The sequence below is a fragment of the Anguilla rostrata genome, chromosome 3 (assembly GCF_018555375.3).
Source record: "Anguilla rostrata isolate EN2019 chromosome 3, ASM1855537v3, whole genome shotgun sequence".
Lineage (NCBI taxonomy): Eukaryota > Metazoa > Chordata > Actinopteri > Anguilliformes > Anguillidae > Anguilla > Anguilla rostrata.
Window position 1 is genome coordinate 68,762,251 of NC_057935.1, and position 26,185 is coordinate 68,788,435.

The window sequence follows — 26,185 nt, forward strand, 5'->3', positions numbered from 1 at the left end:
TATGCGTGTCATTTTTTCTGGAACATTGCAAAAAAAAAATATTTACTAAATATATTTCGGAGAAAGAAAGGGGCACATGGAAATACTTTCTTGAACCATAATGGGGGAGCAGTTTTACTTTGCTTTTCCTCTCATCTGTAGCTTCAGTGACACCACACAGCAGCTACAGTCGAGTAGAGCACCGGTGTCGTCGCTCCAGTGCTTTAAATTCAGTGCCAGAGCTGCGCGCACTTCAATGACACGGGCTTCACAGTGCACCCCTGGACTGGACTCAGCCCGGTTCCACAGCACGAGGCCCTGCGGGATTCCCACACATCCCCACAGATCCCAGGCCAATGAACCCAGGCCCAGAGGAGCTATCGGTGCCTTTAATCTTGCCGGTAGTGACAGTGACAGCTTGGGTCCTCCGAGCCTCGTTTGGAATGGAAGGAGTGCTTTTCACCCCCACCGCCCGTGCCCCCCCCCCCATGCCCTCAAGCCCCATAGGCCTCTCTGCCCCAAAACAGGATGCTCCGTACCTCAAGCATGCACAAGCCATTTGCCCATGGTCAAACCCTGTGTGTGTGTGTGTGTGTGTGTTTGTTTGAGTGTATGTGCATTTAGATAATCAACTTTCTGAAAACCACCGACAGCACTTGACAAAAGGGCTGTAATACCTGGGAACAGAGGATGTGGAGACCGCACCGATTATTATTATTATTTGTTTTTTTAAAGGGGTTGGGGGGGGGGGGGCTTGTGGGAGAGGCACAGTCCACAGCCTGCTCTCAGACCAGTTGGAAGCTGAATGAAGCTCGGGTTGCCAGATGTGGCCCGTCCGGACTCAGGAATTGAGTTCTCATCGCGGTGGTTTTAAAGTGGGAAAAACAGCGGTTGGATATCTGCTGAGGAAGAGCTCCAGCTGCACCCAGCGCAGAATACGCAATGAGTTCCCCAGTCTCCCAGCGTTTACTCCTCTCTCTCTGCTTATAGGCGCCAGTTCGGCGTCGTGAGTTTGAAGCTCTCTACAAAGGCTGTGTGTGTGTTTGTGTGTGTGTGTGTGTTTATCTGTGTGTGTTTGTGTGTGTGTGTGTGTGTGTTTGTGTTTGTGTGTGTGTGTGTGTGTGTGTGTGTGTGTGTCCCGCTACGATGCAACGTCCCACTAGGAACTCAACGTCCATACCCCTCCCCCTTCTGCAGCTGTCAGTTCCATGCCCAGGGAGGTGGAGCAGCCGGTGCAGTTGGGGGGGGGGGGGGGTTTGCAGGTGGGGCTGGGGGGGCGTAGGTGAGACCGGTGGGGGGTAGAGAGAACAGCTTTCCTGCCTGTCGCGAGCCCTGAGGAGCCTCCGGGATCCAGGTGGACAGTTCAGGTCCAGTCCCAGAATAAAACCCTCCAAGACTGTTCTAACGGCCAGGCTGTGGAAAACAAGGGCAGTCTGAGAAGCTGACCTGATTATTTCTCATCTCCCTCATAGTTTCTTTTCCCACTCTCTCTCTCTCTCTCTGTTCCCGTCTCTCTCTCTCTCTCTCTCTGTCTCCCTCTCAGTGGCTCGGCGATGAACGTGGTGTACGGTGAGGAAGAAATGAAGCGTTTCCTGGAAGAGGCAGCACAGGTGTCGCAGGTAAGCAAGGCACCTGCCTTCATCAGCATTTCTGTCTATCTCTGTCTTTTCTCTTTCTTTCTTATGCATCAGATCAGGAATCAATCGAGCCACCTTCTCAAACACCTTCTGTCTTTCAGCAATCCTCCCACTCATAAAAACACAACACGCACACACAGATACCCTGTGCGCCCCCGCCCCCCTCCCCGTTCCTCCCAGTAGCTCCAGGGCCTCCATTGATTCCCCTCTCTCTCTCCCTTCTTCTCTCCCTCCTTTGTACTTTTGTTTTTTTTGAGTGAAAACCCGCTCTCCGGAGGACCGAGCTGTTTGCACGCGGAACGCCGCTCTCCGCCGCTCCCCTGGCGATGGTGTACCTCGAGCGGTCGGGGGAGCGGCGTTTTCTCATCGAGAGGCTTTCTCACCGTAATCTGAAAGCCGAGGCCCTTTACAGATGTTCTCACGCGCTCCAAACGAGCGGAAACGCGGGACGCCCGTTCTGGAGGGATGAGACACCACACTGCTGTGAACCTAGCGTGCACAAGTATAGAAACTATCTGCACATTTGTAAAAAAAAAAAAATAAAGTAGGTCATGTGAAGGACATGGTAATAGCGTACGAGATTACGAAAAGGTTTCCTTTTAGAAAGAGCTAACTTCTTAAAAAGTGGACTAAGCACTACAATAATATAGAATTTAAAATTAGAATGGCATGGATTAAATGCCAACGTTTGTGCTGTGATTGAATTCCTGCCATGGTCTCTCTGTTAACAGATTTTATAGTTTTGTGTTTCGGTGTATGTGTCATAACCCATTTTTTCTCAATTAGTTTAAGTTCATTTTTAGCGCAAGTGTAACTGTGATCACCCAATAAAAAAGTCTTGCTGGAATATCTTAAAGATCTTCCTGTTGCCAGAACTCTTAGAATTCCATCAATATTTACCCGAATACAAATGGAGACATGCAGCAGAAAAGATTGTGTAACGTGGTTGGATGTAGCGCCTGGTGGTCTGGCTTCACTGTTACTGAAGCAAAGCTGACATCCTTTGGCTTCAGTCTGTGCTTCGGCCATTTGAGCACGGCATCCCACGTCTCTGAAGTTAAAGAAGCACACAGCGGACTGCCCCCTGTGTGACCGGAGAGTAATTGCACTCAGTTATCCCCTCATACACTGTGGGAGCTCGTTTTACCTGGAGCTCTTCATCTGTCACTCAGGTGGAGGTGTGGACTCGACACCTTAAGCAGCTTCTTGACCACAGGAAATGACTGCGGGAAAGTACACACGGACGGAGTGACAAGTAGAGTGACCTTGCCCCCACCCACCCCCCCCACAGCTGGTGTCCCTCTAACCCCCCCACCACCACAAACAGCCAATCAGAGGCCTCAAAGGAGACATGACCTCACCCCTCACCCCTTCACCCCTTAGGGCCCTTTTCTCTCTGCAGCCTCTGTCAGGTTATATTTCCTTTTTTCCTCGTCATTGGTCTGTCTCATCAGCCAATGGATCAGCCTCGTTTCGGTCATGTGACCTCACGCACGCTCGGCTGGCTCTTACCCACGCGTGCACAGACTTCTCCCTGACTGCAGAAACCAGCGTTTCCCTCATTTTCTCCGAGCCCGTCTGACTGGCCTTGGGTTTGCATTAGGAATGCAGCCTGCGTGCTGATTGTTTGCCCAAAACAACCTCTCTGAGTGCCTTTTTTTTTTTTGCGAAGGCATCTTCTCAGCAGGGAGCGCGGTTTTCACCAAAATCTGGCAGACGTGGTCGTCCGCTGCAACTTTCGATTTGAACTGACAGTTCAGAGGTTTAAATGGATAGCGTTTTAATAACGCGTGACACCTATGGGGTGCTGATGAATCGAGGATAAACGCTCTGATGTAACACTGCAGCGCAGAGCTCACAAAGACCAGCTAAAGGGCGCTTTCTCATAAAGATCTTTAATAGTACCCAACCTCGGCAGTATTATACTTACTGGGTACCTTATTTCATAGTCCTTGACATTCAAAAAGCTGTGCTGTAAATGTCAGTCCAAAGAACTCAGCCACTCTTCCATGTGGGCGTAATAACAACACACTGAATATCAAAAAAAGAGACGGTTTCGCCCAAGTCTTCCGGCACATTCTACAAGCCTGACGCTGTCTGGCACAAGCTGCTCTGCTCTGTAATCTTTGGCTGTGGCGGGGGGCTTGGTAGCGTCTTCATTTCCAGAGGTCGGAGGTCAGAGGTCACTCACAGTCGCCTCTCTCCTGCAGGAGCACCCGGTGGTCATCACGAAGTTCATCTGCGGAGCCAGGGAGGTGGAGGTGGACGCGGTGGCCAAGGCAGGCAAGGTGAGCCCACAGAGGGTCGTCTCCGGCCCCCAGAAGCAGGGCTGGGGGGGTCTGGAGCTCTTCCAGCTGTTTGCGTTACATATTTAAGTTTTTTAACAGTTCAGCTACTGATAAATGGCAATCCAAATGTTAAGTTTGCTGTGATCTTAGCCCCTTCCTTTATTTGTTATTATTTAGGCATGTAAATAAAAAAACATATTTGGTAATGTTATAATCTAAGAAAATATGCATTTTTTGCAGAATACTTTAATTATGTGATCAGATCTTAAAATGCGACTCACACTGACCTCGTTTTCAGATGAAAAAAGTGTTTTTTTGGTTATGTAAGACACAGACTCAGGGAAAAAAAATGAAAAAGCAAGAGCAAATTTTTTTTTTCTTTTGAGTATTGAAAAAAAAAAACAGATTTTAATGTAATGCATTCAGACACGCCTTCCAGTGCATCGCTTAAAAAAGGGAGAGATTGTGAAGAAAAAGGAAAATAAAGTCTTAAAAATGTATCCCCATCTCACTTCTGAGTGTGTTGCCGTCATGCCTCCATTGACCCCTGACGTTTGACCCTGACCTGAACCGTGGGTGGCCTCCTGTGGGCAGTGCTTTGACTGAGCCAGCCTCCTCAGCCCCTCGCTGCTCACAGAGGTTCAGGCTCATTCTCGTTCAGGAGCCATTTTAGAAGAGTGGGCAGTTAAAATAATGCCTGCACTACGCTCCAATTAACATCCAAGCACTTCACCTCAGAGAACTTAGAATCATAGACTGATCGGTAGCTGTGTTTGTGGTACAGAACTAATGGTACGAGAGTTCCTAGTAGTAGAGCTTACTCTAAAGACTGTACAGGGTGATTATTGGCAGCTCACCATAACCCTAAATCTACCGTTGTAATAAAGTGCTGCAGTGTCTTTCTGTTTATTTGAATACAGCGGTAGCCCTGGGAGGTATTTCAAAAATCAAGAATACTGAGTTAGCTGGATGACTAGGCTGAGTAAAAACTGGAACAGCTCTTTCTACTTCAGTCTATGTTCCAGATTTTGGGGAGGGTTCCGGGTTTTACTCAGTGCAGTTACCCAGTTAACTTAATAGTAATTTTGCTTCATGATACAGGGCCCTGTTACTGTGCTGTGTTAGCAATAGCGAAGTCTTCGTTGTTATTGCGCGTTTGACCACCACCAGGTCAACAGGGGGCGCCCCGCTGCACCTACAGGTCACAGTCGCGGAGGTTAACGCCCAGTAAGTTTTAATTAGCAGCGAGAAAAAAACCGATGGCAAATGGGGTGCTTTTTTTTTTTTTTTTTTACACACACGCGCTCCTGGCTCTCTCCCCCCTGCCCTAGCCCTCCGCGGCGGACGGACATCGACGGAATGGCAAACAGGATGCATTATTCATGGCAGCCAGGCCCGTGAGATGAGATGGGGGGGGGGGGACACTCGACTTGCCTCCTCCATATTAATCACGGGGTCTGGGTCTGAAGTGTGCTAATGAACGATATGGCTATCGAGCGTTTAGAGGCGTTAATGACACGGCGGTTCATGAAATCCTGCGCCTCGTCCCCCCCCCCCCTCCCTGGGGGGGCTAGCGGGTTCGCTGTTTGAATGGAAGGGGTTGGCGCCGCTCTTGGTATCTATCAGCCCTGGAATTAACTGACCCTTCGTTACCTGAGAGAACGCGTCCTTTTAATTCACTTCCTGTTAAATAAAACATCCCCCCTGCTGATTTGTATGCCGGGTCCCCCCTTCATTCATGATTTCTGTCCGAAACGGACGGTCATTTGCGAATGACGAACCCTTCGCGCGGCACGGGGTGCTGGAATGGGTCCAGAGGGAGGGAGACGAAAAGCTTTTGAGACAGGGAGATAAATCCTCCTTCCGGCCCCTCCCCCTTTCCGTTCGTGTCCTGATGCGCCCCGCTTGCCGGGTTAGCGTGGGATTGTTGCTTCGCTTGTTCGTCGTGTTCAAAATGTCCTTTCCCACCTGTGCTAACGCAGCTGACTCGCTGCACTTAAAATGGGTAAATAATTCAAGCGGCGCGGCGTGTAGCCGTCTGGCTAAAAACACAAAGTAGCTGCCTGTGTTTTCAGAGATGGCTTCCGCTTTGCTGGCTAGGTTTGTTTTTTTTTTAAATTATTTATTTCCATCCCCAAGGGATTGTGTATTAGAGTTGGAAGATTCTTTATGCTTTTTTTTTAGTTTAAGGATCTGGGCTTGGTGTTTAAAAAACCGTTACACTGCCATTGTATCGCTTAGCAAAGCGCATCATAATCACTTCAATATCCAGCTGTGAATTGGATTATATATAAACTGTAACTGTAATGTATTTTAAGTCACCCCGGATAATAGCATTTCCTGGACAAGCATATAGTAATGTTCTTTTTTTTAATTTTTTAAAACACATGCTGACTTTGTAAGTTTAACCTCTTCTCCTCAACCAAATGGTTTTTCCAAAGAGAGTTGAAAAGCCAGTTTGACCTTCCATAGCAATGCCCCTGGTGCACCATACCCACACATCATGTGTGCACTCATATTTCATAATCAGCTTTTAACTCTGCGGCATTCTGATTGGGTGGGCCTCCCAGCTGCCCACTCTGCAGCATTCTGATTGGCCGACCATGTCAGCTGCTGTTCTATGCCGTGTTCTGATTGGGAGTCTGTGTGCTCTTTTGTCAGGTGCTGGTCCACGCCATCACGGAGCACGTGGAGGATGCTGGAGTCCACTCTGGTGATGCAACCCTCATGTTACCGACACAGTCCATCAGCCAGGGGGCGCTAGAGAAGGTTGGGAGCCACACAGTGCTGGTTTAGTTTAAGGGGGCTGCATGCCTCCTTTTAGCATCAATTTACATTGCATGTATGCTCGCTGAAAACAATGATAAAATATTCTATACAATATTATGTGGGGTAGCAGTGATGCAGTACGTAGCATTGTCACCTCACAGCTAGAAGGTACTGAGTTTGAATCCCAGCCTGGGCCTTTCTGTGTGGGGTATGCATGTTCTCCCCGTGTCCGCGTGGGTTTCCTCCAGGTACTTTGGTTTCCTCCCGCAGTCCAAAGAAATGCAGATTACACTAATTGGAGAGCCTGAATGTCTCTTGCATGTACGAATGTACAAGTGAATGGTGTGTGTGTGCCCTGCGATGTATAGGTGACCTGTCCAGCATGTATTCCTGCCTTTCTCCCAGTGAATTCTGGGATAGGCCCAACCCCCCTGCAACCCTGACCAGGAGTAATCGGTTTAGAAAATGGACAAACGAGATGGATATTATGCATTATGTATATTAATATTATAGTTACCGCACCAGACACCTTAACCTTTACTGAAGCTATTGAGGAGTAATAGTTTAATTCCATTGAGGGTGTGAATACCTGTCACTCAAATCCAGTCCCCTTTAATTCAACCAGTAGTCCACACTGCCGCCCCACCCATCTGCCTCTTTTTATAAGCCTGCTGTTGTCTGTCTGTCAGTCAAATTTCATCTGGTCCATTTTACATTTGCCCAAAACAAAGAACCGTGGAATATATGAACTAAATCAATTGGCTTCAGACCTTAACATTGTAATGAGAATTTTTCCTTTTTTTAATATATTTTATATATTCAAAGACCATTGTATGGAACTGCATGTAGGTCATATGTAGTTTCAGTGCACCCCCAGAAAGGTCTGAGATTGGAATTGGAAAATTGCCTGTGATGAGTAATGCAGCATGGGGGATTTTTTTATTCAGTGGAGTGAATTACACATCCTGAAACCTCATGATGTAAATCAGGCAGGGCCAAAAAGCTGAAGAGAAGATACGATTGTCACCATGCAGTCCAGCCATGGTACAGGGAAGCACCACAGAACACGCTTAGCTGGAGACGTGCAAAGAATGTTGTTAGGAAAAGAGGCACATCTCTACTCATCTGCACTTGTTTGTGCATATGGAGATAATATTCCCTCAAATCGCAATTTTGCCTCCAAAACTGTGTATTCTGCTTCCCTTACCGATGCGAGTACTTTATGGATCTGCATAAACTTTTCACAGCCAAATCGTACGGCTACAAAGCAATATGTTCATAATAGTTATGCATAAACAATTTTTTATTGAACTCAGTATTCACCCATATTGTAATACATCTGTCTCTTAACTTTCAGGTGAAAACTGCTACCCGGAAAATTGCCAAGGCCTTCGAGATTTCAGGGCCTTTCAACACTCAGTTCCTGGTGAAAGGCAATGATGTCATGGTATGATAAAGTGCCCTATATATGCTGTTAGCACTCTGTTAAACCTATACACGTATGTGGACTGCAGAAAAAACAGCAGGACATTGCAGAAATTTTATTTTTCTTTAATAATTTTGGATATTTTTGTTTTAATTTGATCATTTGATATTTTGATGTTTAATTGTAACTGTATTTGAAATTAGTAGCATGCACTTTTGGGCGAGACTGTGTCATTGGTCTGAGCTGCATCACACGATCATTGGCATCTTTACGCAGTTTTACTATGCTTTGGGCTAAGCATTATGACCTGGGTGTTCCTGGGTCACATGACCGTTTGAACCTCTGTCACATGACAGAGGTTCAAAAGGTCATGGCTTATGGTCTTTTCGATATGTTACTATGGTCTTGCCTAAGCAGATGTTCCTGTGTCACGTGACCCTTTGACCTTCTGTCATGTGACCAGCGTGCGCCTCCTTCCCTCAGGTGATCGAGTGCAACCTCCGCGCCTCCCGCTCCTTCCCCTTCGTCTCCAAGACGATCGGCGTGGACTTCATCAGCGTGGCCACCCGGGTGATGGTGGGCGAGCCGCTGGAGGAGGCGCGCCTGCCCTCGCTGGAGAACCCCATCATCCCCGTCGACTACGTCGGCATCAAGGTCGAGCCGCGGCGCCGTCCTCCTCCGGTCCTCCGATCGAGGGCCGGGACTCAGTCGATAATCGTCCTTAACGAAGCCTCACATTCACGCGCACACGTTCCTCCACAGTCAGAATTAGGGACACGTTTGCTTGAGTCAAGGCCTTAGTTTTAACCTGAAGGCTTAGTAACCCTGCCTTTTGCCCTCTGATTGTTAGTCAGATGACCGCATTTGCAGGTCTTGGTCAGGTTCCCACAGAACCAGAGGAGGGTAGCCGTGCCCGCTCATGCCAACCACTGTTCTTCCCCCAGCATGGCATTGCCCTTGCAGCCACACACCCCAACATGCGGAGTTTCACCAGAACAAGTAGCGTCAGAAGGAGAGTCACTCCAGGGAGAGAGACTGGGAGATTGGGCTCAAGTGACACAACGTTCCCCCCACCCCTTCCCCCACCCCCACCGAAAAAGGTTAGGTGACCTGGGTCACAGCTTTCAAGCCAAAAGTTGCCCAGGCTTCCAGCCCAGTACCTCTAGCCCCTCTCAGCTAATGCACCAGCATAGAGAGAGGATGAAGAGAGATGATGGAGAAGAGAGGGGGCTGATGGTTTGACAGCAGAGCTCTCTGCTCTCCTCTCTCTGTGTTACATATCCCAGCATCCTCTCTTCCCGGTCTCTGCGTCTGATCCCAGCGATTTACAGCTGAGCTGAATGGGAAGGTTCGGGTTCAGGTTCAGCTGTTTAATGCAGGGTAGAGACAATTACAGCTCCGGGCGGCGAATGGATTTTATTATACATAATGCGCGTTACAATGGGCACGCATTAGAAAAGCCTTAATGATAAGGCATATAGATAGTCATTATGCTCACGTTCGCGGTGGCGGCTCGCGTGACTAATTGCCAAGCATAGCCGTCACGTTTAATGGGTTAGCGCTGCGATTACCGCCAAACTTTCCCTACCGACTCCGCGGCTGCCGCCGCCGCCACCCGCTACCTGCCACCGCCGCTACTTCTGGAGCGCTAGCATTCCGTAGCGCTTCAACGACGCAATTTCTCCCAAAGTAATTTCCTGCGTAATTACCCGAGCGTCGCCTGACAATGGCGGGAAGGGGAAGGGGGGGGGCGGGGGCAGCCGGGCAGGTATAATCCCCCCCCCGTCTCCCTCCACTCCGCAACTTTTCAATATCCAGCCTGCCGTGGAAGGGGGAATATTAAGCGTGCCGGTGAATACAGAGTAGCTCCCGCCAGCCAGCCAGCCTCCCCGACTTAAAGGCCTGCTTCTACTGAGACCTTTACCACGTGCAAAATTAGCAACACAACCAGCGATTGGTGCACAACGAATAACCTTGACCAATCGCTGGTCGTGTTATTGGTTTTTTGTGTGACAAAGGTCACTGAAGGCCAGACCTTCGGCGACTGTTAGACCCAGGTGTGCACACATTTCCGCTAACACCGATACACACCCAGCATGTTTTTAATGACACTCTCACACACTCACACATGTACATACGCACACTCATGCACACAGTCACGCACACAGACCACACACACACACGCACGTAGTCGTAGTCCCACACACACACACACGCCGGCACAAATATTGACCAGTTTTGAATTCCCTCTTATCATCCCTCTCCCCACTTCTCTCAACTTCCCACTTGAGAACCCAAACAAAGTTTATTTGCACATCTTTAAAGTTCTCCATCTTTCAACTCTCTCTGTCCCATGTGTGTGCTCTCTCTCTCTCTCTCTCTTCTCCTTTTTGAAGGGGATGAGACTCACCCCCCTCCATTTTCGTTGACCCGTTGTGTTCGGGGTCAGTAGTTCCTGCTAATCTGTGCCCTGGCCCGAACATAAGCCCCCCACCCCCCACCCCCCACCCCGCAGGAGAATTGGGTAAACACTCTAAACGATCCGCTTGTTAACATATGCCGCACCTCAACGGGATGCTCAGCTGTAAACAAATTGAAATGCATGAATAAATTAGGCAGCCCCCCCTTCACCCCCCCCCACCCCACCCCCACCATCCACTCCGAGGCGGTCCATCACCCGGTGCCTGCCTGGCAGAACAGACAGCGCCAGCTTCAAAAACCCTGGCAGCAGGAGAGCGGCACCATGCCACTCTCGTCTGTTTCCCTCGACCTCTCTGAGACCCGAAAGAACATCCCGGGAGGGAAGGGCGCATTTGTCCCGCTAACAAGTCCCAGCTGAGTAGCCGTCGCCTCCTTTTCTTCACTCCCCCCCCCCCCCTCCCCCCCAAACCTTACCGTAACGCCACTCAAATTCGACACGACAACGCCGGACAAGACCCCGCCTGAGGAGCGGAACTATGCGCACGGGGGCCAGTCGTAGATTTTACCTGAGAGGGAACACACAGCGTTCCCCAGAGAGAGAAACTGCAGAGATGTCTGCCTCAGTTAACGCCTGCTGGTGCGGGAATGTCATATCTGAAGTACAGACAGAAGTCGTTTTCATCCCAATTTTTCTTAAACAGGCGTGTACATTCATTCCAGGCCCGGTTTCACAATCATAGTGTGATTTGTTGACTGACATTGGCATATAGGAATTGGTTTCCATAGTGACTGATGTCACTTCCTCTTGAGGAAGCCGATTCCGCCAGTAACTGTGACAGTGCTTTTCCCAGGAATTCTGTACTCTACTCAAAACACTTCAGGCTACGGTTTCGTTGTTGTACGGACAAGTCTCCCTACACTGTTTTTTGTAAGCTGCAGGTGAACTGTGCAAATTGGCCAGTTACCATTACTGCAGTGTAAAATTCAACACAATTTAAATGTTATATCAGATATAATATGGTATATATGTCTGTTAAAATGTGGGGTGCAAATTAATTGTGCACAGTTTAGGGAACAAAGCAACATCAGAATGTTGATCCTTTTCTCTATGTTTGAAGGCAGGCTATGCAGAATTTTTTACTTGAAAATATATGTAAAATAACCGTGGTAAGGCCTATCTATGATCTGCTGGCAATCTATGTCTTTACTTAGTTTTGCTGAATTTGTGCACTTTTTACCGGTATTTGTTATTCTAAAATGTATTTTGGGACATTTCTAGGTGTGGTGCTGTTTTCTGTGTGGGGAGGGGTGAGTGTGGCTACAGAGCCTGTGGTTTGGGGTCAGATTCAAACAAAGTGTTTGTTCTAGTTTGCTGCAATGGCAGATGGTAAAAAGCCTAGATACAGCAAAGCAAAAAGACCAGCTGACAGGCTCGTTTAAAAACTAGAGTCAACCTTGGAATTGCTTTTCTTCAATGGCGTTAGCTCAAGTTTCCCAAGGGGAGGAAAAGCGACTTGGAGTTAGCCTGTTGCCTGTTGGACCTATAAATAAGGCTACTTTTAGCTAGTTATGCAGCTAGATGCCGAGGTTGGGTAGCTTTTTGTATCGAATTCTGTTCTTCCCCCACCATGGGAGCTGCTGCTACTGTTTATAGTTGCAACTTAGCTAGCTCTGTAATTCACTTGCATTTATTTCAATCAGGGGAAAAACATTTGATACCGCATACATGCTCTCTAGCTAATTTTACATGTAGGCAACTTCACTAACAAACCTAACAAAGTTGCTAACAACTTTGAAAAGGCTACGGATAGTTTCACAAAAAGCCATTAACTTTACAAGTATATTAGCTGCCCATGGCCTGCGAATGTTACTTATTCCACAAGTGATAGCGTGTTTACATCCCAATTTTAATGTTCCAGATTTGGGAGGGTGCTGAGTTTTACTCAGAGCAGTTATCCAGCTATCCTGCTTCATGAAGCAGGGCCTAGAATAGGTAAATACCAAATGAGGGAAAACCCCAAATAGCTGCACCGGCACATCTATATGGAATCTACTCATGTTTCTAAAAATGCTGTTTTCAGTATCTCTGACTACTGCACCTCTTCGCTTGACATTTTGCTTGTAGCGCTCGAGGGTGTTCTCGACGGAGGTGTGGGTGGGGTTGAGGATGGAGGAGGTGTGGGTGGGGTTGAGGATGAAGGAGGTGTGGGTGGGGTTGAGGATGAAGGAGGTGTGATTGGGGTTTACAAAGACAGAGTCTACAAAGGCCGCAGAATCCTACATAGTATACCTTTAAATACTTTTATATGACTTTTCTCGTATTTTTGAACAGGACGTCCACTCCTACCAGGAAGGTGCCACGCCCATGAGCAGCACTAGAGTGTTCACATTTAACATTTTTCTTAAGCGCAGCATAAAACTGCAAAAGAAAAATTTTCATGGGGAACGCAATAAGAATTATATGGAACCTCAGGGAAGGCGTTTGACTGACCATCCCGCAAAAAATCACACCGCAAATCGGAGCTGTCATCACGCAATGGACTTACGAAAACGCAGCACGTCGAACCCAAACACTTTTTTTTCTGAGTTTCATTTTTTCCGCGGAACGGCGGTGGGCGCGAGTCGTTGAGGAGAGCTCCGCGCCGGCATTATGAATCCCCCTGGGAACGGCGGTATTAGCATGCGCGCGCGAGCCTGCTCTACCCGGCCCTGATTAGCCCCGGCTTCAAGGATGTTTTCTCCCCCAGCGCCTGAGACTCAGCCTCTCCGCCGTCGAGCGCGCGGATCCGCGGGTAATCCCGCCCCGCCTCCCTAAACGCGGTAATGGGAGCCGTCTGCCTCTAATTGGAGAGATAAGGACCCTGTACCGCGAAGGGGCCGCAGCCGCCGCCCGGCTGGCTCGTCGGAAACGTAGAGCACAGGGGGCCGACGTGAGGAAGGGCCGCGGTGTGTTTCTGACAGGGCGGGGGGGGGGGGGGGCGTTGGTGGCGTCGGGATGTCTGAACCTCCGTGAGCGGGCCAAACGCGTGAACGGAAGGCGCTCCCGGGGGGTCCGTCCCCCCCCCCCCCCCTCGCTAAAAAGAGGTGAGGCGAGGGGAGGACTCTGCACCGCGGTTCCTTCCCGTGTTCCGCCGCACTGGAGGGACGTGGGTTGTGATTAGGGCTGTGGCCTCTAGGTGGCAGCGTTGCAGCAGGCTGACGAGACGCGAGGCGAGAGAACTCGAGCCGGCCGCTCCGGGTTTCGAAAGCAGGTCTCGCGCAGCGGCGCGCTGTGACTTTTCCGAAACGCCGCGCCGGCGAGGTCTGTGTATTATCTGCGTTTCTCCTGGCTCTGATGTGTTTATAGCGTCGCACGCCCAGGTGTAATCCCGCCGTCTCTCTCTCTCTCTCTCTCTCTCGCCCCGCAGGCTCCCATGTTCTCCTGGCCCCGGCTGCGGGACGCCGACCCCGTCCTGCGCTGCGAGATGGCGTCCACCGGAGAGGTGAGCGCACCTTTCCTCCCAAACTCACACCCCCCAAATCGCCCCCCCACTAAACCTCACTCCATTAATCTCCAGCAAAATAGACTGTTTAGATCCCCTAATCAGAGAGCAAATGCTAGCGGCTTCCAGCAGCGGGTCCCCACTCTGACTTAATAAACCCGCTGCTCATTAAAAAGGGCTTTATGTAATTGCGTGGGGGGCTCCAAAACGCCCCCCCTCTCCCGCCCACCCCTTCCCCCCCCCCCCCCCCCCGCCCACCCGCTCCCTTCTGCCCCCTCTCGGGACGTCCCTCTGAGTCACGGATAAACCCGCACTCGCTGCTCCCGTGGCGGATTTCCGTGAGGGTGTGGGGGGGGTGGAGCCGAGGAATCGTGGGACCGGGGCGATCCGGGTTTCGGCTGGCTCCGTCGCCGGGCGTCGCCACGGAGATGCGCGGCTTTCTCATTTCCACGGCAACTTGTCCACACCTGCTGTCCTTGGCAGAGCGGTCGCGTTTCTCTCCTTCAGGACCACGGGAGAGGCCGCCGTGCGCGTATCCTGTCAACAGCTTTTCAGTCTGTTTAAACACTTTGCTTTGCGTTGGGTTTTGGTGGGGGGGGGATTCTTTTTAATGCCATATCAAAGAAGGCTTTTTCGTCTTTAACAAAAGGAATGCTGTGGATTTTTATAAACGCTGCTCGAGAAAAGCACCCTGACATTTACAGATGAACGCACCGTGCCTTTGTTCTTTTATTGTAGCTGGGATTCCAGCGAGCACACTTTTGCCATTTAGAATATTTTTTTTTCGCAATAAAATCACATTCTTTGAAGCGAAGTAGTACCCAAAGTCTCTCGCTTTTGGTGGGATTTCTCTTTGTGCAGAGCAGTTCAGACAGTACGCATTCCTTTTTAAAAGGAGGCCGTCTTCAATACTTGACTTCATCAATAAGTCCACCATTACTCATCAAAAACCTGACGGTATTTATTTCTTCTTGGTAATTCTGGACACTTGGTTGGGCTTAATAACTCCTCTCTGCTCCTCGAGTACTCTCTTTCAAAAATCTGGGACAGGAGCACCCCCCTCTATCGCTGAAGTGGAACATTTTGTGCGCGATGCGCGTGGACGGGCAGAAGCAGATTTCTCAGCCCGTCGTACGTCCTGAGGGCCCACCGCCATCCAGGTGGACGGCTGATATTCTGTCCAGGAACGAAAGCAGAATTATCCCTGAAAGCTTCTTTTAATGAGCAAAAGCTGTGGGAAAAAAAACAGTCACTCTGAGAGAAGCCTGGAGTTGTAGTTGACCTTGATGTCCCTCGTTTTCTTCATCGCCTCCCTCCTCCATCCCTCGCTGTCGCTCTTCCTCCTGTTCCTCCTCCTCCTCCTCACTTCCCATTCCTCTCTCTCCAGGTGGCCTGCTTCGGACCAAACATATACTCTGCCTTCCTGAAGGCCATGCTGTCCACGGGCTTCAAGCTGCCCCAGAGGGGCATTCTGATCGGGATCCAGGTGAGGGCGCCGCTGAGCGCACTCTTACGGCAGTCACAAGCAATAGATGTTTGCCACTCCCACACTGGGTCTAGCTAAAGTCAGCCGCCAATCACCAACTTGTCTTAACCAATGAAAGCTCACTGGCTCTCCGCAGCAAACCAAGATGATTGGTCAACATCAGTGAGCATTTGCGGTGATGTCACCTGTCAGTCTGTGTGTTCCCTTTCTTGTTCACCAGCCACAGCACAGCCCCCACCCCCTGCTAGAATTCCGGTGGTAGGCCATCTTATAATTTCACCAAAAACTATTTATCTATGAATATACAGTATATCACTACACTGTACCGTTAAGTTCAGAGCCATGGAAGGTGAGCGTATGGCTCCTAATGCTCATGGTATGAGCAGTTACAGTTCATTATTTGATAAGTAAGGCCAAGGAGGCCGTTTTGTATGTACGGCAACGTATCCACGATTTCAGATAGAGGAAATGAAGAAAACATCGTGTCCATATTTTCATGTCGTTGCCAAAATGTCTATTGATTTATGCGAAGCGTTCCTGAGAGAAAGCTAATTTTATTTCCTTTGCGACATCTTTTCCCCCAATGCTAAACACGCGCCCGTGCGTTGAGGGAAGAGTCAAGGGGGACGTTCTGTATTTTAACCTAATTAGAAACGTCAGTCTCAATCTTTTAGCCGTCCGGCCGAATTAGCCGTAACTCAGAGCTGTCACTGTGCGTTCGTGCTACGGCAGCGTGTCTTCTCGAGCCGGCACTGCATCGTTATGTAGCCGAGAGCTGACTGGGCTTCGCGACGCTCGCTTAGAAAAGCAGTCCGCATCTGAAGTGATAAAAAGCGGGCCGTTTTATGAGCAGAGAGCGATGCGTATTATCACGGGGTCTGTAACTTATCCGCGGTGGCCGTGGTGTCAGAGCGGAGCGGAGTGCTGGAGATTTCGCGCAACTTCAGCTGACACTGTGGACCTGTCAAAGTGGCGCACGTCGCCCCCTCAGATACACGGAAACACCAACAGGACGGAGAGAGAAAGAGAGGGAGAGAGAGAAAGAGGGAGACTAACAGAGACTAACTGTAATTGCCAAGCTGTTGTGTTGGCTTCCAGGAAACCTCACCAAAGAGTTACTTACTGTACACAGTGTGTGGCCATTTTAGCCCAATGTAATGTTATTTTTGACAGAATGATTTTGCTTCTCAGTACAATTCCATCATGACCCAACAACTTTGACAACGTTATGTGTTAAGTGGTGTGCAATGTTCTCCGGTCACTTAGAAGTCCTGTCGTGTTGCACTAACATGTTTGTAGTGAACATTAAGATTGATGATTCACTTTAAAAAAAAAAAAAAAAAAAATTACCTTTGTATTTTCTCTGAAAACCAATAACCAGTAGTTTGCCACGAGTATGTAATTTACTGTGATTGTCAGTGGAATTAATTGCTTTGTGAAAATATTGCCCCCAGAAGACAGCCTAGCCAGCTTACAGGACTGTTTTATGAATGTGCGTATCACACTAACTGAACTGCTTCCTTGGATTTAGGGCCTCATAGACCCACCACTGCTGCCTTATGAGTAGAGGATGTTTTCCTTATAGCTGTGATTAACTGAGTCACATTCTCATCACGCGTGCGCGTGTAGCTCTACATTTCAGGTTAATTTCAATTAGGCTTTTAACGTGTCACATGGTATGCTGTAGTCATAAATGCAGTTTGTTTGTATGTGCGTGCGCACGGTGTGTTTGCGTGTCTGTGTGTCTGTGTGTGCGTGTGTAATTGCGCGTGTGTGCAGAGTGACCTCCCTCCCTCTCTCCCTCCATTACTCTGTCTCTCTTCAAGCAGCACCTCTCCCTCTCTACCTCCCCCTCTCCTCTCCTCCTCTCCTCTCCTCTCCTCTCCTCTCCGCTCTTAAATCCTTTGAAGCCCAGATGGAAGCTGACAGTCGTTATTCCTCATCACAGGAGGCTGTTTGGTGTGTCACAGCCACTCAGGGCGGGTTTGATGGAAGTGTAGTGGCACGTCGTTACGAAACCAAACTCCCCCCTCCCCGCCCCCCCACCCCAACCCCCCCAACCCGCCCACCGCAGACGGGAGAGTGGTTAGCTCTCTGGGAACCTGCCAATAATGTCATGTTTCATACATCCCCCCTCCCCCCCATAGTAAGGGGCTGGGTTTGGGTTTTGGGGGTTGTGGGGGGTGTTTATGATGCTTCAGACCTGGGAAGAGCTCGCGAGGGCCGTCGTTACCCTCTCGAGCTCGAGAACGTTGCCGCTGCGCCCATTAGCGAGCGGCCCACAGACACGGCTGGGATTAGCGCTAACAACGCTAATAACACGAACGCAGCGCCTCGGCTGTGCTGCTCCTGACCTGCGGCGGAACTTTGCTTCCACAGCAGACTGGCTAGACTGCGCGTAGGCAAACCCCGCGTCCGGTGCGAGTCTGCCTTTCCTTTATTAAACTTAGTCTGATTGGTTATTAAAGCCCGGTCAGCTTGACCGGCTTGCCCTCTCGGAACAGGAGAGACGGGAAACACGTGGAGAAGTTCATCTCTCCTGTAGAGGAGGGTGCGATTGGTCGGCTCTCCTGTAGAGGAGGGTGCGATTGGCCGGCTCTGCTGTAGAGGAGGGTGTGATTGGTCGCCTCTCCTGTAGAGGAGGGTGCGATTGGTCTCCTCTCCTGTAGAGGAGGGTGCGATTGGTCTCCTCTCCTGTAGAGGAGGGTGCGATTGGTCGCCTCTCCTGTAGAGGAGGGTGCGATTGGTCGCCTCTCCTGTAGAGGAGGGTGCGATTGGCCGGCTCTGCTGTAGAGGAGGGTGCGATTGGTCGCCTCTCCTGTAGAGGAGGGTGCGATTGGCCGGCTCTGCTGTAGAGGAGGGTGCGATTGGTCGCCTCTCCTGTAGAGGAGGGTGCGATTGGTCGCCTCTCCTGTAGAGGAGGTTGCGATTGGTCGGCTCTGCTGTGGAAGAGGGTGCGATTGGTCGGCTGTCCTGTGGAAGAGGGTGCGATTGGTCGGCTCTGCTGTGGAAGAGGGTGCGATTGGTCAGCTCGCTGCAGGCCATCGATAAAGCGACACAATAAAGATCCAGTCGTCCTGGCACCACACGTTGGGCTCCAGGGACACACCTATACCTTACGTTATAAACGGGTGCCATGTTAATGCTGTAATGCTAAAAGTTATGCAAGTCCATCGGGAAAATAGCATCTGCTGAATTTCTGTAATGTATGCGGTCTGAGATATGGGGTGGATCGGCTGAAATTTGGGCAGGTAGCCGTCCTGATCCCACAGCAGGATTTTCACCATTAAAAAATGAGGTTGTCCCCTCCACGTACCCCAGTGTTAGTTTGCTCACCTCTGCAGTCGCGCAGACAGAGAGCTGCAGCACTCTGTGCTCTCCCCCCACCCCCAGCCGCCCCCCCCAGCCGGGCCCCCCCATCCCCCTCGGCTGCGGCGGCATAATTACCTCATTAGGCGGGTGCATTAAAAACCCCTCTCTGCAAACCCCAAACATTCTGTAAGCAAAATATTTACCGAGCTAAGGGCGGCGTTTAATTCGCCAGCTGTGAATTCATCGCCCCGCCATGTTGGAAATGTTAAATTGAGAAGATAATTAGATCAGTGAAGTCAAAAGGGGACGGATGAGGGCCAAAAAAAATCCACTAATTCAGGCTTCGGAAAACGCTGATATTTTGTCAGAGGTCTGTCGAGTTTTACCGAGTCCCTCCGTTGCCGTGGCAAGATCTCCCAAACCTGTAGGGGTTTTTTTCTCTCCCTCTACTGAACTGTGATTGGGCTGATGTCCTTGGGATGTTGATTTATTTATTTATTTATTCATTTATTTATGAGGAGGATAAAAATCAAAAAATCGCTAGCGCCTTACTCACTGATGACAGCGTCTTGCAGTGGTGTCTGTGATTGGCTCAGAGAAGGCGAGAGTGCTCCTGATTGGCTGGGTTGATTATCCAAAGGGGGTGGTTCCTAACGAGAGGCTGAGCAAACAGAGGAGCGGAGCAGCGTTTGTGTTAGCGTGTCGGTGTTAGCGCGGCCTAAAGACCGTTTTTAATGGGTTAACCGCTTAGCCTGGAGAGCCTTTCGTTAGCAGCCGCACTCTAATACATGGCCTGCAGCCGTGACCCATCAGCCTCTCCTCTTCCTCTCATGTTCCTGAGAGGCTCGGGTCCTCTTATCTCCCCAGCCTATAGGCCCTACAGCAATTCCCCCGGTCCCAGAGCATTGTGGGTAGACAAAGTCCGAGACCCGGCGAGATAAGACGGTTTTCACTTAGTCACAGTCTGACGGGTTATTTGAAGTCGTGCCGTAGTAAGGACTGATGTGTGTTTCATCCGAGCTTTATAGTTTTTCCCCAGCCTTCATCCAGATGCAGGCAGGGCTGCGGCAGGATGACGCGTTTAACTTATTCCATTTAAATTCCCATTTTCAGCCCTGTGCACACGAGGAGACAGCTTATGACGCATGTCGAGCGGCTCGGCAGGAAGATCTAATGCGTCCTAGGAGCCTGACTGTGAATAACAGGAGTTGTGTGTTTTTTTCCCTGCTCGGCTCCAGGTGTGTACGGCGGTATTAAACCGCCATTAGAGACGGAGCGCCTCCCTCTTCTCTCCCGCCGGCTCCCGGGCCAACAGCTGCGCCGCCGCCGCCGCGCGGGGTCGGTTGGCGCGGCAACGCCGCGAGCGGGCGCTCCGCTTCGGGCGCGTCGCTGAGAGACGGGCGGGCGGCCCACCTCGAAAACCCAACCGTCGGTTGGGGACGGTCTGCGGAACTGAAAAGTGGTTTAATACCTGGGAGTAAAGTTTTGGCCATTTTGGGTCAGAATTGCTCACCAGAGTGTTTGCTATTGAATGTCCCATTTCATCTCCCCGACTCCCAGCGTGTGGATATAGACTGCTGCGTCAGTTGCTCCCGCGAGAAGGAATCAAGAATTCAAATGTTTCAGTGCTAGGTAGTAGCCATACTGGATGTGAATAGCCTATCAAAACCTTTGACGGAAGCTTCTGTTAGTACAGTGTTCTGGAACGTTATAATTTGAAATGCACTTCAGATCAAAAGCAGTGGATCAAAGTCAAAACTACGGGACCTTATACCTAAATTCACGTCCTCTCTCTAAGTAAATAAATAAACAATCAAACAAACGAATAAATAAAGTGAAATAAACGTTTGCTCTGTTTGTCCCTTCTCAGCACTCGTTCCGACCCCGGTTCCTGGCCACGGCCCACCAGCTGAATGAGGAGGGGTTCAAGGTGAGGCACCGGACAGCGTTCGCGTTTTCTCTGTTGGGGGAGGGCGGGGGAAGGGGCGAAACAGTGGCACCCAATGCCCACTGTATGCTGTGTGGTAGCATCCATCACAAAGGAGAGAAGGTATGGGGATTGTGATTGTTGTAACAGGCGTGTGAAAGAAGGAGTGCCATGCGCGATCCACAGCCACGGAAGTCCCCTGTTAAGCTTTCTCATTGGCTAGTGAATAACTGCTGCGTTCCTCACTTCTTATTTTGGGCACAGTTTCACAGCTTCTGCCGTTTTCTCTCTCATTGGCTCATGAATAAACAGGCTTATTTTCTCCCACAGGGAAGCACTTAGAAGAAAAGTAACTGGAAAGATGCAATTATTGAGCAATCTGACCAACAACCTCTCTCTCTCTCGCTGTCTCTCTCTTTCTCTCTCTCTCTGCTCCATCTGTTCCTTCTGTCATTGTGCTGGTGTTGTCCATCCATCTGTCCATCCCTCCATCTGTCCATCTCTCCACCTGTTTATCCCCATCTTATGTCCATCCTTCCGTCTGTTCATCCCTCCATCTGTCCATCTCTCTCATCCTGTTATCCCCTCTTGTCCATCCTCCACCTCCTCATCTGTCCATCTCTCCATCTGTTCATCCCCATCATCTGTCCATCCCTCCATCTCTCCGTCTGCTCCCGCTCGTTCAGCTCTACGCCACCGAGGCCACCTCCGCCTGGCTCAACGTGAACGACGTGCCCTCGGCGCCCGTGGCCTGGCCCAGTCAGGAGGGCGAAGACGGGCCCCTGCCCAGCATCAGCAGGTCAGAGCGTGCCTTCGAGGCCCAGTGCACGCTGGGGCCGTGCAACTCATTAAATAAGCATCCTCGCAAAGGTCAAGGGTCAGATTCTGACTCAGGTCACCACGCGCCACCTGCAGACGAAGTGTGTCACCGTGGAACGCAGATATATGTGATCACCCGCCATCCCCAGGTAAAATGATCATCTGCTGAACATGCCTACACATTTCAGGCAGGTGAGGGGTAACATGGTGGTTAGCGTTGTTCCCTCACAAAATGGAGGTTACGGGTTTGAGTCCTGGCTGGCCCGAGGTCCTCTCTGCGTGTAATACGCGTGTTCTCCTTGTGCTTGGGTGGGTTGCCTGGGGTGCTCTGGTTTCCGTTACTCCCACAGCCAAAAACACGTAGCCCTGCCACTACAGATGAAAACTAGCCTCCCTGGCTAACTCTGACACATTTTTTTTTTTAAATGTAAACTGATAAATGAAAATTAAATTAAGACCCTGCAGGCTCACGAAGCACGTCCGACGGGCTGCGGGTGACGAGAGGGCGGGGTTCGGCTCGGCGGAAGACGGGACGGGGCCGCCTTTCGGGCATCTGTCAGCGGTGAAAAGGGGAGCCTGCCATCTCCGTGGACACAGGGCTTAGTGGCGCCTTTGTCTGGGCCCCAGGCCTCGGGTGCCCGCCCCCTCCCCCCCTGCCCCCCCTCCCTCCCTGTTTGAGTTGGCATTCAGTCCTAATGCCACGCCGTCTGCACGGAGAGCGAGAGAGGGCTGGGATGAAGAAGAGCGCGAGCGCTCGGGAAACAGGAAGTAGTTTACACGCAGGGCGGCCGGAGTCCCGGACCTCAAAGCTCTGTCAGCTCGCACCGAAGCCCGGGCTCGCAGAAAAAAAAAAAAAGTGTAGTTTAGTGTAGGGAAATGAGTTATTCCAAAGGCCATCCGGGGTCACGCCATTTAAAAAAAACATAATAATAATAATGTGAGTTCAAAATGTTATCTTTGGAATATGTTTGCACTTGCTTATTTGATTTCTGCAACAACAAAAATAAAAAGTCAATGTGCCTTTTAAAAGCCAAACATGGTATTGGTGATGTTTTGGTTTGCCCTGCGTTGATTTCTCATGTGTGAAGTGCAGGCAATCAAAAATAATCTTTGTTCTTTAATTCTATGGTACACTGAATTCATGTACACTTTGAATTCATTAATTAATTTTAAGCTTAATCATTATGTTTTACTCTGGCATTTTAGAAGGTTTTTATAAAGTCTGCTGTGCCAGTAATGCAATAATGGTCTATATGGGCTGGTAAATACCTCAAGAGTGAAGTTATGGTGGTATTGGGTCAAAATTGCTAACCAGAGTATTTGCTATTGAATGGCACATTTTTTCTCCCCGACTCCTAGTGTGTAGGTATGAACTGCTGTGTCTTTTGTTCCCACAAAAAATAAATAAAAAATTCACGTTTCAGAGCTAGGCAGCCATACTGAACACAGAGTTTATCAAAACTTATGACAGAAGAAGTGTAGTGTAATTTCAATTTGTTCTCTTGGCAGGACAGCCAGTCATTGCTAGAGCAACACATACAAGACACAAGAACATGAAAACCGCATATACAACATGCAAATATGACCCAGAAGTATGACCTTACCTCCCCACTCTCCCCCCTCTCCTGTCTCTTTCTTGTCTCTCTCACTCCCTATCTCTCCCTCTCTCCTCTCTCCCTCCTTCTCCCTCTTCATCTCACCCACCCTCTCCCCTCTCTCTCCCTCTCTCTCTCCCCTCTCTCTCTGCAGGCTGATCAGCGAGGGGCAGATTGACTTGGTGATAAACCTGCCCAACAACAGCACCAGGTTCCTCCGGGACAACTTCCTGATCCGCAGGATGGCAGTGGACCACGGGGTGCCCCTGATCACCAACTACCAGGTCTGTCTGCCCACGGCATTCTCCCGCCCAATCGGGTCTCAGCGCACCGGCCAATCAAAACGCGCTGCTGCGCTGCAAAATGCCTTCCCTTACACTCCGTACAGCGCACCGGCCAATCAAAAGGCGCTGCGCTTACAGTAATCAAGTAGCTAAAGCTCACTGAAAAAAAGAGTCAAAGTCAGTAAGTATTTTAGTCTTATTTTTAGACTTGAAATCTCATTTTTATTACTTGTTTTTTTTGCTAAATAAGACAAAAATATTGCCAATGGGGTGAAAATGTTTGACTCATTTAAAGATTTGCCAATGGAGTAAGAACATGTCCAGTAGTAACTTATAACAAGATAGTATTTACTACCTGACATAGAAAAACGATTTTATGTCTCATTACTACACTAAAACACTTGTTAAGGCAGACGTCTTTGCAGTACACTTTCAAATATGCCCCAGTCTAGCTTCAACCAAATCTCCCTTTCATTTACTTCAGCCTGATATTTAACAGTCCTTTAAGTCTGCTTAAGTTTGACATTGAAGCCCGGGAGTTATCTAATCACATAGCGTCTTATTTTAGCCAGTTTTCATGATTTCAGCTGATGTGAAGGAGATAATGTAATGTCAGCTTCATCTGTCAGTGATTCATGTGCTATCTGGGCATTACTACATCAAAGAAAATCGGTTTAAGGTGAAAGATTTACGTTTCAGTGCTCAGGGACATTAAGAGCTTAGAGGTACAGTGTGCATTTAGCTCTAGAGTGGTAGTAGTATGTTTTGTTTTTTTTAGCTTTAGATGTTTTATTGGTGAACAGCAGCCTTCACTCTCGCCTCGTTCCCTGTGTAGGTGGCCAAGCTGTTCGCAGAGGCATAAGACAGCAACCTGAACCCCCGTTCCACACGCAGCAGACGCAGACAGATAGGCCGCCACCCTCTGAGCCACGCCCTTGCCTCCACCGCCCGTCCAGAACTGACCAGCCTGTTCCAACACCGGAGACGCCAGTCAACAGGGCTAGAGCTCCGCCCCCCGCCCACCCCGCCCCACCCCAGCCGTTCCACACACCACGAGCATCACGATGACTCGCCCCCCGCCCCACCCCACCTGAGCCACCCCGTCAAGCTGGACACCACCAGCCTGTTCCACTACCGCCAGCGAGACGCCAGTCAACAGGGCTAGAGCTCCGCCCCCCCGCCCCGCCCCGCCCCCACCCTCTGAGCCACCGCCCATCCCAGAAGCTGGACACCACCAGCCTGTTCCACTACTGCGCAAGCATCACGGCTAGAGCCGCTCCGCCCCCCGCCTGCCGCCCACCTTGAGCACGCCTCCAGAAGCTGACCCACAGCCGTCCCTACCGCCACGAGACGCCGTCACAGGAAAGCCCCGCCCCACCGCCTGCCCCCTCGAGCACCGCCCCTTTGCCTCCACCGCCCCGTCCCAGAAGCTGGAGACCCCCCCCCAGCTGGCGCGGACCGGCCACCAAACACCAAGGACGTCTGCGGCGTTTTCGACGGGAACGTGGCGGTCCAGCAAGGGGGCGAAGTTTTACCGGTGCCTTCCGTGATGACGTGTGTTTGCCATTTCCCCTAGTGAGAGACTGCAGATCTGACCAATAATCACGCCGGGCTGAACGCCTCAGGCCCAGGTGAAGCCAACCCCCTGCACTGCCAGTTATGTATGAATGCTCCTCATCTGAATCCAGTGGAGCCAGTGCAGTCATCTCGCCCTACGTGCTGCAGTGCAGTCATCTCGCCCTACGTGCTGCAGTGCAGTCATCTCGCCCTACGTGCTGCAGTGCAGTCATCTCGCCCTACCTCCACATCATTGTCTTAAAAGTGTTTCCAAAACCATGGAGACATCCTGGCTGAGATAAAGAAATAGCTCCTGCTGCAGCTTTCCGATCTCATCTGAAGTCAAGAAGAGAACGAAAATGTTACGCTTACACTGACGTACTTTTAATGTGTGTTCTTCCGATTGTTTTTTTCGTAAATTAGTAAGTGCCTGTCACGAAGATGCACCATTAATTCCAGGGTCTCTAAATGCCACAGCCTGTCTTTTCCTGACACTGTTTTGTCTTACCGAAAGTCCACAGTCTCATTTGTTTACATTTGTATCGATCTGTTCAGTAGCCTTTCCTGTGGACTCTCTTGTAAGCCGAATGGTGTCCGCTGTGTGAGGACGTGCAGTCTGTTTCGTGAGTTCTGAGATCTAACTGAATTAATCCCAGCAGGGGAAAAACTGGTATTTTTAACATAACCAGCAATCAGCCTGGTCTTCCGCGTGATTGGCAATATAATCAAACACTGGACTCTGTGTGTGTGTGTGTGTGAGAGAGAGTGCACGCATGTGTGCGCACGTGTGCATACGTGCTTATGCGTGTATGTGTGTGAGTGAGAGTGAAAGGGAGTGTGCATGTGTGTGTGTATGTGTGTGAGAGAGTGTGCACGTGTGTGCACGCGTGTGCATACGTGCTCATGCGTGCATGTGTGTGAGAGTGAGAGAGAGTGTGTGCGCACGTGTGCATACGTGCATGTGTGTGTGTGTGTGTGTGTGAGTGTGAGAGAGTGCACGCATGTGTGTACGCGTGTGCATACGTGCTCATGCGTGCATGTGTGTGAGTGTGAGAGAGAGTGTGTGCGCACGTGTGCATACGTGCATGTGTGTGTGTGTGTGTGTGAAATAGACAGACTCGCATACACAGACCCAGATTGCACTCCTGCCTCAGACAGAGACTGAGATCTCTTTATCAAAAGAGTTCCTGCTTGGAAGCCGCA

The 26,185-nt window shown here is 50.1% G+C and overlaps 1 protein-coding gene across 1 annotated transcript in view; it reads left to right on the forward strand.

Moving 5' to 3' along the window:
* cps1 (carbamoyl-phosphate synthase 1, mitochondrial) overlaps positions 1-24,651 on the forward strand; it is a 57,408-nt gene extending 32,757 nt beyond the window's left edge. The window contains exons 28-39 of the mRNA XM_064329529.1: positions 1,523-1,598; positions 3,827-3,904; positions 6,566-6,673; positions 8,031-8,120; positions 8,583-8,753; positions 13,928-14,002; positions 15,390-15,488; positions 20,671-20,730; positions 21,414-21,526; positions 23,296-23,425; positions 24,261-24,283; positions 24,515-24,651. Coding sequence (XP_064185599.1) covers positions 1,523-1,598; positions 3,827-3,904; positions 6,566-6,673; positions 8,031-8,120; positions 8,583-8,753; positions 13,928-14,002; positions 15,390-15,488; positions 20,671-20,730; positions 21,414-21,526; positions 23,296-23,425; positions 24,261-24,283; positions 24,515-24,590 — 1,099 coding nt within the window. The 3' untranslated portion in view covers positions 24,591-24,651. The remainder of the gene's footprint in view (positions 1-1,522; positions 1,599-3,826; positions 3,905-6,565; positions 6,674-8,030; positions 8,121-8,582; positions 8,754-13,927; positions 14,003-15,389; positions 15,489-20,670; positions 20,731-21,413; positions 21,527-23,295; positions 23,426-24,260; positions 24,284-24,514) is intronic.
* Positions 24,652-26,185: the final 1,534 nt, after the last annotated feature.